General features: G+C 46.6%; 1 protein-coding gene across 1 annotated transcript in view; it reads left to right on the top strand.

Moving 5' to 3' along the window:
- The first annotated feature begins 4,245 nt into the window (after positions 1-4,245).
- FRMPD2 (FERM and PDZ domain containing 2) overlaps positions 4,246-13,950 on the top strand; it is a 133,126-nt gene continuing 123,421 nt past the window's right edge. Inside the window, exons 1-4 of the mRNA XM_059730323.1 lie at positions 4,246-4,393; positions 11,115-11,263; positions 12,002-12,067; positions 13,504-13,689. Of these exons, the coding sequence (XP_059586306.1) occupies positions 4,246-4,393; positions 11,115-11,263; positions 12,002-12,067; positions 13,504-13,689 (549 nt within the window). The remainder of the gene's footprint in view (positions 4,394-11,114; positions 11,264-12,001; positions 12,068-13,503; positions 13,690-13,950) is intronic.

Here is a 13,950-nt window from a genome sequence, read left to right as displayed (position 1 = left end):
TCAGGCCAGAAATGACAAAGTTATAGGCTGCTTTGTCCTTCCCCATTATAGGCTATGGCTGAAACATTGAAACAATGTTGAAACAGTGAAAAATTTTGACTTGCCTGATTCTGTTTCAAGGCTGTTTCAACAGCGGGTCGAAACAGTGTCAAAAGAAAACTGGTGGCGAAATTTCGCACAGCCTTAGTAGGTATTAATGTGTGACTGCTCAGAAAACTTTCTAAGTTGCACTAATGCTTCCTACAATCTAAACATAATACATACTAAGTGTAACATGTAACAATGCCCTTGGATACACTTGTGTGTCTGGAATGGATATGATATAGAGCTACCTATGTGCCCTGGCTACATGTACTCTAAAACCCACCCATCTTTTCCTGCTAATGTGGAGTCCTGTCACCTAGCTTCTGCACCACAGCACTAGGAATCAGGCAGGGTAAAGTCCCCGTTGCCCAATGTTATTCAATATACTCTGATATCTCAGGACCTGTGTGCTTCACACACTGAACAGCCACAATCACTGTTTTGCTGTTTTCTGACACTGTAGTGCTTCACTTTGCAAACCTGACTCTTTTAGTGTAATAAACATAAAACACCAGATTTCTTTTATAAGTATGTGCAAGCTAGACATTTATGTGGGGAAGAGTCACTAAAAACAAACAAACAAACAAACAAACAAACAAACAAACAAACAAAAAACACAGTAGAGCTGCTAACACTGGTAATGCAGATAAGACAGATAAGGCAAAAATGTCTCCCCATTTCCATAACTGGGACACAGTATCTACCCTTAATGATAGGCAGCAATTAAATGATAGGCTACTGCAGACATTTCAAAGCAATGTAAAAACAAAAGAGAAACAGCTGCCCAGATACATTATTACATTTACTGCATCAGGTACATAGCAGGTGAGAACAGCTCCAACCATACCCTAGGATGGAATTGGAGCATGTTCCACAAATATATGCACCTTATCTCTCTTTCATTAGAAAGGAACCCAGGTATTTTTTAAATCTGGGGTTCATGTATATAACCATATATTACAGAATCACAGAATCATATGGTTCTCAGGGGTCATCTATTCAAACCACTGCACAGATGTAGGATGCAAACAATCCCATAAAATGCCAATCCAAACCTCTTGAAGCTATCCAATGAAAGAGAATCTACTGGGGGTGCGCTGGTAGAGATTTTTGGGGCTGATACTGATAGCTGATTTTTAAGGAGGCATATCGGCTGATACCAATCCTATTTCTGATACAGCATGTATACAGCTGGTAAGTCTGTTGTGGTGGAAGGGTGGGGGAGAGGGAAGAGGAGTGGGGGGCAGATCAAGGCTCCTGTGCTGCAGGCTGGGGCTGGAGCTATTCCGGGCTGTGCTCACTGTGGGCAGCAGCAGCACTGGGAGGGAGTTACGGGGGTTTCAGCTCCCCCCCTAAATTTGCTGTAGCCCCTCTGCCAGCGCTGCTGCCACCACCTACCCCAAGTGCAACCCCAGCCCAAGCCCCCCGCCCCGGCCCCGGCACTGGGACAAGGGGGAGCAGGGCAGTCCCGGCTTCAGCCCACAGCTGCAGCCCAACCTGCCTGTGCCCCATGCAGATCCAGGGCACATGCTCCCCACCCCCCATGGACTCCTAGAGTGTGCGCAGTGGCAGGAGCCACTCTCCCCCCATGCCTCCCAGACAAGCTGCGGCTCTGTCCCATGCCCCATCCTGCCCCAGCTCCTGCCCCTGCCCCTGCCCCAGCCCCATTCCCTCCCTCATCGCAGGGGGTGCTGATCTGCCACCCAATGCCCCTTACCTTCCCTCCCCTTCCACCACAACAGACTTACCAGCTACATCCAGCTTTCCATGCTGCTGGGCTGCACTCCTTGCTGCCTATGTGCTGTGCTGCGGCTGCGTGTGTGCATAGGCATTTATCAGCCAAATTATTGGCCACATCAGGCTGATTTCCAATACACTCAATTTTCTTTATATTTATGTCTTTATATCTACACAGTTTCACACCCTATCCTCATTGGGAAGCTAGCAGACTGTGGAGTGGATGCCTACATGGTCAGGTGGGTGGCCAACTGGCTTAGGGACCGCACCCAGAGAGTGGTGGTGGATGGTTCCTTCTCAGCCTGGAGGGAGGTGGGCAGTGGGGTCCCACAGGGTTTGGTCCTCGGACCGATATTATTTAATATGTTCATCAGCAATTTGGACGAGGGCGTAGAGAGCACCTTCTCCAAGTTCACTGAAGATACTAAGTTATGGGGCAAAGTTAGTACACCAGCAGGCAGGGAGCAGATTCAGGCCGACCTGGACAGGTTGGATCAATGGGCAGAGAGAAATAATGCAGTTTAATAAAGAAAAATGTAAGGTACTCCCCAGCACACCTACAGGTTGGGGAGTGTCCTTCTCAGCAGAGGGATCTTGGAGTCATAACTGACTCCAAGATGAACATGAGCTGGCAGTGTAACGAGGCCATCAACAACGCCAATCGCACCTTGTCGTGCATTAGCAGGTGCATGACTTATAGATCAAAGGAGGTGATGCTCCCCCTCTATGCGGCATTGGTCAGGCCGCAGTTGGAGTACTGTGTCCAGTTTTGGGCGCCGCACTTCAAGGGGGACTCAGGGAATCTCGAGAGGGCCCAGAGGAGGGCCACTCGATGATTAGTGGCCTTCATGATAGACCCTACGGGGGGAGGTTGAAAGAGCTGAATCTCTTCAGCCTTCACAAGAGACAGCTGAGGGGAGATCTTGTGGCCACCTATTAATTTATTAGGGGAGGTCAACGGGGAATAGGGGACGTGCTGTTTACTAGGGCACCCCAGGGAGTGACTAGGAATAACGGGTGTAAACTAGTTGAGACTGGATTTAGGTGAGATATTAGGAAGAAATTTTTCAGAGTGTGTGGCCAGGATCTGGAATGGGCTTCCAAGAGAGGTGGCGCTATCACCTAGCTTGGAGGTCTTCAAGAAGAGGCTAGATAGTCACCTGGCTGGGGTCATCTGACCTTGGTCCTCTTTCCTGCCAGGGGCAGGGGGTCAGACACTATGATCCATTGTGGTCTCTTCCGACTCTACAATCTGTGAATCTATGCCAATCTGATATTGGACCCATGTATCAGTGCACCTCTAGAATCTACAGCTTCCTTGGGCAGCTCACTCCATTGTGCTATTTTGTTATAGTTTAATAACTCTTGCCTGAGATTATTATATTCTTTCTTGCAATGAAAGCACAGGGAGAGATTTTTAATGACATACCTTTATTAGGCCTTTATGTCTTATGGCAGCTGTTACCTTTCTACTTCTTTCTCTCTCAGGGGCTCCCTCCTTCCTAGTCCACCATTTCCGTAGAATAAAAGCTTAGGAGCAATGCATTTTTCAGCCATGCTTCTGTTTGTAAAGCATAAATTCTCCAGTTAGGCAGCAGAAGCAATGCCATGTGATTTAGGTGACTACTCATGCAACCTAATTCATGACGAGTCATTGGCCCTGTGTTAGATGAAGTGAGGGGCATGTGTGCACAACACTTTAAAGCAGCTTAAATGCTTTTGCACTGCTTTAGCGGTGTTGGTGCTTGCACACATCAGTGGTGTATTGCACAGTAATTCCAGCCATTGTAGCAAATTTGGTGGCATAATGCACCTTAAATGACTCTGGACTCTATGCAGCTCAGGTGCTCTGCAGGAAGCTTGTGCATGCAGCCTGGCAGTAGCGCGGGAAGGCAGGCTCTGCTCAAGAAACAAAAAAAAAGCAGTGATCTTTATTTTTAATTTCCCTCTGGAGCCTGCCTGAGCTGTGTGGAGGCCCGGTTCTTCCCTCAGCAGCTGCAGTGCCCCCTGGGATCACCGGAGCCAGGTGCCTGTGGGTGGGTGGTACCTGGGGGAGAGGGGCCACTGGTGCTGTGGAGGGAAGCACTGCCCCCCCGCAGCCCAGGGACCGCTTTGCCCACTGGCAGCTTGCCCTCCCCTCCCTGCCACCAGAGAGGCAGGTAAGTGCATGGGTGTGCGCACAACATGGGGGTTTACTTGTGCCTAAATTGAAGCTGTGTATTTAAAAACCCCACCACTTCAATTTAGGGCCCCCATTTTGTCTACACATGCCTTATAGTAGTCACTTTTACAGAGGATCTTTTGGATTTATATTATTTGCCATAAACAGAAAACTCACTACAAATGATGAATAGATTCAAGGAAATCAAGATTTAGAATGATTGTGGCTTGTTCTGAACTATTCAGTCAGCTCTAGCAAGGCAAATGTCTGTTTTTATCACCGCAGAGATGAGCAGCTACTGCGTGACTCTGGCTGAGGTCCTGCAGGCAAAGGGATGTGCTCTGGAGGAACAGGACATATGGGCACTCTTACTCCTGGCCACAGAGCAGCTTCTTAAGGACCTCCACAAAGGTATGTTGATGATTTCCCCTTTTGTCCTTATCTAATTCACCCAACTACCTACCTTCCTACTGCAACAGCTCTTGAAAATTCTGAGACTCTAGAGTTGCTGATGTGATTTTCCATTACAGAGAAGGATTATTTATGGGAATGGCAGGATATTTCAAAATAAGTCTTCCATTGTGAAATCTCATTCTATCTACTCTACTGGGACCCTACAATTTTTCCCAGAACCCAAATTGCTCTTTCTTCCTGGTGTCCTACAGGTATATTTTCCAGAACAGGCCCCAGAGGGTCCTGTTCTAAAGCTTAAAGAGGTGACATGATATAACAGGTTACAGTGTCCTGCAGGATTAGACCAGCAAAGCTCAGTTCCAGTATGTAAAATTAACATTCCTGTGTTGGCCAGGATAGGAGGACGAACAAATTCAGGTAGCTACTTATTCAGCTAACAGTATAGTTTTCTTCTTGACAATAAAAATATAGCCTTAGAATAGTAGGGCAGGGGACAATGAAAGTGAGAAGATGAGTCTAGCATGGTGGAAGGACGAGTACTCTGTAATCTGTATTCTAAAATGAGAGCTCTGTGACTGCTCATTTTAGGTATCAGCCTGGTCCAATGAACCCAATGTTTTTGGAATGATGAAATCACTTGAACATTTGTGATTTTTTAAAATAAGTAAATTAAAAAAAAAATTTAAAAAATTAAAACAGAGAGGCCCTAAGGAGGACCCGGATAAGATCTGGATTCCCATCAAAATGTGTTACCATTATCAGACTTTTTCAAGATGGCATGACAGCAACTATTCTAAACAATGGCTTGTAAACAGACCCCTTCACTATTAGAATTGGAGTCAAGCAAGGGTATGCGATTGCACCAACACTCTTTTCCATCTGACACAGGTATTCTGCATCTCCTTGTTAAGAGACTTCTATCTGGAGTCACTCTCTTGTATCACAGGGACAGGAATCTCTTTAACGTCAGTTGGTTATTGAAAAGAGTCTGGGCTTTCATCCCTGTCCCTTTTCATCAGTATTACCTCAGCCTACTCCACCTCCTTCTTGCTTGCCACAATTTTTCTGGTAACCAGTGTAGTTGGAGGGAGGCTGTTCTTGGGACCAGGGTAGTCCTTTCTGGGGTGCTTTTGGGTTTTTACTATGGCCTTCTTGCCGCCTCTTTAGCCATGGTCACACCTCACTGATGGTTCCTCACCTGGCCCTTTTGGGATCTTTCCTTCTCACTCTTTCTTTTTCTGTATACCAGACTAATATTGGGTCCCTTGGGCCCCAGCCCTTGTCCAGGCTTCAACCTGTTCAGCCTTAGACCCTTCTTTCCTAGCTGAGACCCCTCAGCCCAGGTCCACTAATTTGGGCCCTGGCTCTCCAGGCGTCAGCCCCAGCGTGGAAGATGTCTGCCAGGTACACTGTTCTTGGCCTCCTCCACCCCTACAGCCACTCCCAGTCCTAAACTTAAATACATAGAAGAAAACTAGAATACTAAAGGTTAACCATCTGGTTATAACCCAACTACAAGCCCCTCAGGGCCATAACAGCTGCCCCCCTCACAAGGAGTTACTTTAATTGCCTCCCAGCCCCAGGGTACCTCCTTTTCATTGTCAGTCATCTCTGTCCTCTGTTTCTGTCCGCACTGCCTGTGGGCCTGAACTCCCAGTCCCAGCTCAGTGACTGAGCTGATTTGTGGCCAGGCCCTGATCCTTCCAGTCACCTGGCCACTGCCTGTGAAGGTGGGCTCAGGTGTTCCTGCTCAGCTTAATGAACTGTTTGGCTTTCTTTGCCCTGCAGCCCTCCAGCCTTGAGTCTCTGGTGAGTTGCTTGCTATATCCCCTTTCCCGTGAGTCCCCACAGTCTGGCTCCTGTAAGGGGTCTATTCCCTTCTCCTCTCCCTCCATTTTCTGGAGGTTACAAAGTTTGGGATCCCTGTTATAGTTATGTTCCAAGTTCAAGATAACCAACAGCTCCCTTACTGATCTTCAGGATGGTGACAATCATGTCTTGTGTGCCCGCTCAGTTGAAGAGCCCCAGGGCACTCTTGATTGCTTCTGTGAAACATATGAAATGCTTGGACTCACAAAGCATACTTTCCCAACCTACCCTAAGCCAACCACCTCCATATATTACAATTACAGGACAATTCTTGGAGATTGTTGAGATTTTCCCTTCCCTAGGAAGCCACCTTTCCCAAAAAGTAAATATTTAACACCAGTAAATTCTGCCAGTGCTGCCTTTGGATATCTCTGAAACCATATCTTTGATAATCATGACATCTGGAACCAAACAAGACTTCTCATTTACCAGGCTGTTGTCATCCCTACCCTGTTCTATGGGTGTGAAACTTGGATGACATGCTGGAAAGCTTTGCAACATTACCATCAGTAATGTATTTGGGAAAATTCTCCATGTCACTTGGAAGGACAGAAGAATGAATTTCAGTATTCTGCTCAAGCAAACACCACCAGCATTGAAGTCATGTCTTGTCCAACAGAGCTGGTGCTATATAAACATGTCATAAGGATGCATAACAACCGGCTCCCAAAATGGGTCCTACACTCCCAACTCCCAATGATCATTGTTCTAGAGGTGGGCAAAGCAGGAGATTCAAAGACAGTTTGAAGGCCATTATGAAGAAATGTGATATTAACATAAATATCTGGGGGACTCAAGCCCTGAATCCTTTCCAATGGCTCCATGATGTACAACAAGGCATCAATCATTTTGAGCAAGCTTGCTTCACGATGGAGGTGAATAGCTGAGATATACAAAGGGAAAGAGCTGTGATATGGCATAACCAGGATCTACTCCTTCCTCCCAGTACTATATGGCACACCTACAATCAAACATGTGGATCTTGGATCAGCCTCCTCAGTCATCTATGGACTCACTGATGACTTCCACATTTACTGGAAGACTGCTGATAACAACCATGCATATATGCCCACATGTACATATGTATACAAAGATGCATGCACGTGCGCACACACACACACGCACACATTGATTTGCAACAGGTTGTGTGTAAGTTGATTACCCCACTTCAGCTGTATGCCAGAGGGGTATTTGCACTTCACTTAACCTCAGAATTGACTTGAGCAGGAGCTACTGCATGCAAAGCAGTTATAAAGATATCCACTTGCCTAAAAGCGGAGTTAGGTGCTTAAGGGCATGTCTACACTATGGCAACAGAATACCCCATTGGCACAACCAACCCCATGCATACCTCACTACCTGCTCCTTCTTACATACTCCAAACCCAGAAATATGTCAGCAAAGACACTCCAGGGTCAGCCTCAGTAGAAGCTATCAAGTATGTCAGAGACCAAGAGCTCAGGAGCAGACCTAGATCATCCTCACCAGAGCAGTACTCAGTGGGCGCATCTACATGAGATATTTACTGTGGAGTTGACGGACTGGCTCTGCAGTAAACTTCTCACATCTACATGTGCAGTGCTATTAGGTAGGAGTAAACTAATTAACTGCACAGGAAGATAGTGCTTGTAAACACAAATACCGTCCTGCTGTGGAGTTTTTACTCCACAGCAGCACCTGTGTAGATACTGATGCAGCTGCCTGGGCCACAAGGGTGCTTCAGCGCACAAGCTACCTGCCAGCTAGCCCCACACTGGAACACCCTTGTGCCCCAGCCAACTCCTCCGCAGTTCATTGAGCTGTGTCAGAGCAGCCTCAGGCTGGCAGGCTAACCACCCAGATCCCCTGCCAGCTGGAGCTACTCCAACCTGGCTCAACATGTTGTGGTCCAGGGTGCATAGTCAAACAGACTGTCTGGGAGCTATAAACTCTGGCACAATAAGCTCCAGAATTTATTGCTTTGTATTAATAGCATATGTAGACACGTCCAGTGTGGCCTAGGAGAGAATGAACAGGTAGGCAGAGCATGCTCAGTCATGATCCAATCAGAGAATGGTGCTGTCAAAGGTTAGACATGCCGTAACATTACCGTATAAAGTGCTTTCAGATCTTTTTGGATAATTATACTTTGTACATGAAGCAGAGATGACACTAAGGCCTTGGATAAGTGGTTACCAGGGATCCTAGTTTTCTCTGTTTAAAAATCCCAAAGTCTCTGATAAACCTTCCCCTCCACCCCAAATCCACATTTTTCTGCAATTAAATTGAAATACGCGCCCCCGTCCCCACACATATAGGTATCAGCTGAAGACAATATTTTATTGATATATTTACAATTTGAAAGCAATGTGGAAGCCTACCAGTGCCTCAATCATTAGAATAACATAAATTCTAAATACCTATATATTTTGGTGTTTGATTTTGGTTTTTTTATCATGGGAAAATTAGCGCTCCCCCTGCCCCTTCACTCACCAAGACGTGGGTCCAGGTGTGGCCGTCACCCATGCTGCTTTGTGGCATCGAGCAGCCCTGATATGTCAGTGCCCTGCCCGTGCAAATGTTGTTGCCCCTCACTCCCAAGCCACAGCCCTGCACTCCCACCAGCTCAGCTATTGCCCCTCACTCCTGACCTCCCCCCAGCCCTGCCAGAGGGGGGCCCCAGCTGCCAGGGCTATAAGACCAGCCTGCCTCCTCCCTGCTCTGTGGACACCAGCTACAGCCAGTCAGCAGTGCCCGAGCCCAGACTGCCACATGCTGCTGTGGTCAGAGCAGAGTGTGGAGTTCAGCTTCTCCTCCCCCACAGGCAGCATGGGCAGAGTAGAGCTGAGTGGAGCCCATGGTGGAGAGGGAGGATACTAGCTGCCCGTTATGGGGCTCGGGGCTCCCCACCTGCTGCCTTCCCCCATGGGCCCTCCACAGCCCAATGGGCAAGACCTGAATGGTAGGGTTGAGCAGGGCAAGGAGACTCAGTACCATTGCAACCACCACTGGGAGCCCTGCACCAGCCAGGCTGCCACGGTGAGGCACCCCCTGCCCAGCTGGCAGCAGCAGGGGTGGTGGCATGGTATTGTGCCCCTACTCTGGTGCCAGGCAGGCAAGGGGGTGCCTTGCCATGTCAGCACAGCTGGCATAGGGCTCCCAGCAGTGGCAGTATGAAGCCTCCACATCCCACTCTGTTCTCCTCTGGTGTGTCCTGCCTGCTGGGCCATGGAGGCCCCTGGGTGGGGGGCAGTAGGGCAGGGAGCCCTTAGTCCTTCAGTGGGCTGCCTGCATCCTTCCCCGCCCTGTGCACAAATCTGGGGCAGCACATGCCCTCCCAACAGTTCACTTCTGATGCCTGACTCCTTCCTGGGAATGCATACAACACTGGGGAGCCACCCCCACACCCCATCCCCTTTGGATGAGTGGTATGTGGCTCTGTCCTGCTCCCCCAGCCAGGCCTTGCAGCCATGCATTCCCACCCCAGCCCTGGATCCTGGGCACTGCCTCAGCTGGGCAGCACCTACAGCCCTAGCTCCAGCTGCCAACCCTGCCCCACTCCCTCCATCACCATGGGGGACTCAATTTGCATCCCCACCCCTCCGCACATTGCTTCTACCTCCTCCCCACTGCTCATAAACTTACTTGCAGGCAGCTGCAGGAGCTGATCTCTAGTGTTGCCTGGCTATATTGGTGGCCATGTGCATGTATGCATGCACAGACAAGTGCGTGGTGCCCCCATGTCCTGCTCCCCCCCACCCCCAAGCAGCCCCTTGCAGGCTGGAACTCTGCCAGTTTGCAAGGAAAAACATGGGAAGCTGCAGGTTTCCCTCCTTTAAAGGAGAAAATCTGTATTTTTCTATAGCAAACAGAAAACCCAGATCCTTGATGATCACATATTCCCACTGAGATTTACATTGGTTTTGTATGCTAAGGCAAATTACACCAGCATCAGATATGAACAGACAAGCAGCTATTCCAAGATAGCTTCAGCAGGAGGCAACTATTTCTGCATCTCTTCAAAAGATGGGAAGGAAGGAGGTAATGTTCTGCGTGTGTTTAGTAAACAGCTGCCCTGTGATAGATGCACAGACAACACTAACCTGGTGTAGCATGCTCTAGTAGAGTCTCTGTCTGATTCTTTCAGGGATAATTCTCCATTGGACTGTACAAAGTAACCCAGTCATTTGTCTGCACATTTTTAAAACAAGGATAATGCCAGTTACACTGATGTAAATGTGCCATCTGTCAAAGCCATATCTCACAAAACCTAGACCTGAATATCCCTTGAGTTCCAGGGTTGTTTGGATCCAGGTTTGAGGATAACTAATTTTTGGGGATAACTCTGACACTTGGATGAAGATAAAAAAATCCTTAAGTTTAGGGGGTTGGAGCCCTTGTTTCCCTTTAAAAAATGTATTAGTATCTGATAATAGCTAATATCACCAGGAAAGCAGACCCGCCTAAGAGACTGAGCACTGGACTGAGACTTGCAAGATCATGGTTCTAGCCTTAGCTCAGTGACAGGTCTACTGGGTGATATTGGTATTTTCATCTCTCTGTGTCCTTGTTTCCCTACCAGTCAAATGGGGAAATCCCTTTGGAATCAAAGGTAAAAGGTTGTAGAGAAGGCCTGTTTATTACTTTTGCTTTAAGATGCAGGATTAAATACAGACTTGTGTGAATTCCAGGTGACACAATCATCCATGACACAAGGCGGCACAGTTCTTCTAATTTTAGTTGTTCTCCCCAGGTCCTGGCACTGGTGGATTTTGCAAAATGTTTGGTTCTGGAGCCTCAGCAACCTCTTCTCCTAGCAAAAAGAACTTGAAAATAACAACTCTGCTTTTTTGCTGCACCTTTTTTTCAGATCATATTATCTCAGTAATTTGCCCAGGGTCAGTGTTGCTGTCAGCTGGAGGAGGTTTGTCTTTCCAAGACATTGCATCTCACTCAGAGATTGCCCTATTCTGCGCACCAGAATTGCTCCATAAAACCAAGCATGTTGGAATAACACAGGTGAGAGGGTTTTTTTGGTTTTTTTTTTCTTTGACTGCTTGATGGGGTCTTGAAGCTTGAAAAGTAGCTTGCCACAGACTAGCTGATGCCATTCAACATTCTTAACATCTAATGTCACACTCCCTTTCTGAAGAGCACTAAACAATAATAAAAAAAAGGTTTATGCAGAGCCTCCTAGAATTAGAGCACGTTTCAGATTCAGCTGAAATGTCAAATATTGTCATCCAGGTCTACAGAAGTTTGGTGGAAATGGACTATTATTTTTACAATCCTCCCCAATCCCCACAGGAAGTGCCCCCCAGCACCTTCACTCTTTAAGAAGAAAGGGTGGTGTGGAAAGGCACAAAGCCTCTGAATGGATGGTCCTTTCCCTAGTACCTGGCCAGTGCCACAGTGCCGCAGTTGGGAGGTCAGGTCCAAGCCCTATAGGATGGCTTTGTATACCAGGGAAACTCCTTAAATGGAATATTTTTGTCCTCAGCACATGCTTTTTCTTGCATAGGGGACAGACTGGTTTGTTATCTCTAGAGCTGAAAAATGCATATTGTTTCCTTCCTAATCCTTCTCTCTGCCCCATCAGGATGTGTCCCCCATTTAATAGCTATGCATATTTTTTCCAGTCTAGTTTTAAGAGTTCCAGTGAATGTGGTATCTATTGTCTGAGGTCACATGTTTTTTTTTTTTTGTTGCAATTACTGACATCTAACTCACAATTGTTTGCATTCTCTTTTTTGATAGGTGCTGCTATATTCATTAGGAATGACCCTCTACTGGGCAGCTGATTATCAGATTCCCCCAAGCCAGGTTAGTATTAACAATGTCTTTGTTTTCTTTTACTTTGCAACACACATCAGTCGGTTAGAAATCTGAGGTATGATCTGAATCTTCCAAAGACAGGGTGGAAGGTTTGTATCTGATATTTTTGTTTGGCCCATTATGGCACATCCAGATGTGCATGGATGTTTAGTTCCCCAGGGACAGGTAGCAGCAGTGCACCTTGTGCCGCAGCTATTTATCCCCAGGGAATGCCCATGCCATGAGCATTTTGGCATGCAGCAAGTTACCCCAGGGGCATCAGAAGAGGCTGGGGCTGACACTGTGTTGGCCCCAGCAGCCTTACCTGCAGGCCTCCCAGTACTGCAGCTGCAGATATTGAGGGGGTAAAAAAACCAAAACAAACCCCACAAAAACAGAGTAGTGTAGACTCAGTCAGTGAGCCCTTGCAGCGTGGAGAACACCAGACTGTGTGTTATGTGGCGCTGCAAATCATTTTGGAGCGCCACATACTGTACAACCGCACTTGTCTGGACACACCCTTAGAGACCCATAGCTGCCTGGGAGTTCAGATCCACATCTGAACTCTTGCCAAAGGACAGGATTATCTAGATCCAAGGTTTAGTTTGTGTTTATCTCCTCCCGTCCTATGGAATACAGAACTGAACATAGTCTTACAAGTCATCTTTTTTAAGAGTGCTTATCACAAGGCAGCAGAGGAGCAGTTCTTTTATATCAAAAATAAGATAATTAGTGTTTCATAATGAGAACATTTACATTTGGATTATTTTTGGTGACCTATATGTATATTGGATGTAAAAAACCAAAGTGCAAGTGAAGATAACTTTTTTCAAATTATAGAGTAGATGGAAAGTATCTAAACATGCCACTCATCCCAGCAGTTCTTTTTAAGCCAGCTCAGGGTCTCCTCAGAGATTTGTAGACACTAATATTTTATTAACTTACTCTACAAGGTATTTTTCATTGCAAGTTGAAAGAACAACTTTCAGTATATCCAAGTTTCTTCCTCTGTCTTTTTTTAGCTCTATGTGGTCTCAGTGTAAACTTCATACAGATTTTAAATACTGTACCTGCATAGAAACATAGATTTTTAAGAGCTCACCTCTTCACCCTTGAGTGATGATCTTATCTCCAACTACTGGAGCAGCTACAGCTCCCTATGAGCAGCCAGAAAGATCCCCATATATGCACTGATGTCAATGGGTGGATATTAAAGGATTTTCTAAAGGGGGTGCAGCACACCACCCCTCAGACCTGGGGGAACACAGGAGCAAGGCAAGTCATGGGTGGAGCCTTTGGGTCAGTGGGGCAGAGGGTTTAAATGGTTACTGAAAGTCAAAGGTCCTTTGCAAAATCCCAGGCCTTGCTTATAATGCATTTCATAGTGAAATATGCTTCCATATCAATGTGAGGTATTATTAAATTGTATCTCCCTTTTGGTGCAGTCCCTTCAGATGAGCAATCAGTTGCATAACCTTCTGCTGACATTGTGTGAAGATCAGCCACATAAAAGACTTTCCCCAGAATCCATTTTGGAGGCCTGCATAGAACATCAAAAGGAATCATCCTCTTCTCCAGCAGCCATTTACATAAAGGGACTGGTCAGACTTGTACTGGGAAGCATCACTGAGGTCAGTACCATCCTTATTTACTAGTAGTCACAATGTTTGGGCAGTCTGGGTTTCCTCTTGTATTTTCGGATCACAAGAATGAATATTTTAGAGTAGGACAATCAATAAAACAAGTGGTTATGTGAAAAAAAAAAAAGAAATTTGTCCTGTGGATGCTGATGGATATATTTTCCCTAAGGTGTTGGTTGCATTTTTTAAATAGGCTTCTATATATTTTTTTATATATTACGGAAGAAGGGGGTAAAATTTCCATAAGTGACT

This window comes from Alligator mississippiensis, chromosome 6, assembly GCF_030867095.1.
Source record: "Alligator mississippiensis isolate rAllMis1 chromosome 6, rAllMis1, whole genome shotgun sequence".
Taxonomy (NCBI): Eukaryota; Metazoa; Chordata; order Crocodylia; family Alligatoridae; genus Alligator; species Alligator mississippiensis.
The sequence above is the reverse complement of the archived record's forward strand: the minus strand, read 5'-3'. Positions and strand labels throughout refer to the sequence as shown.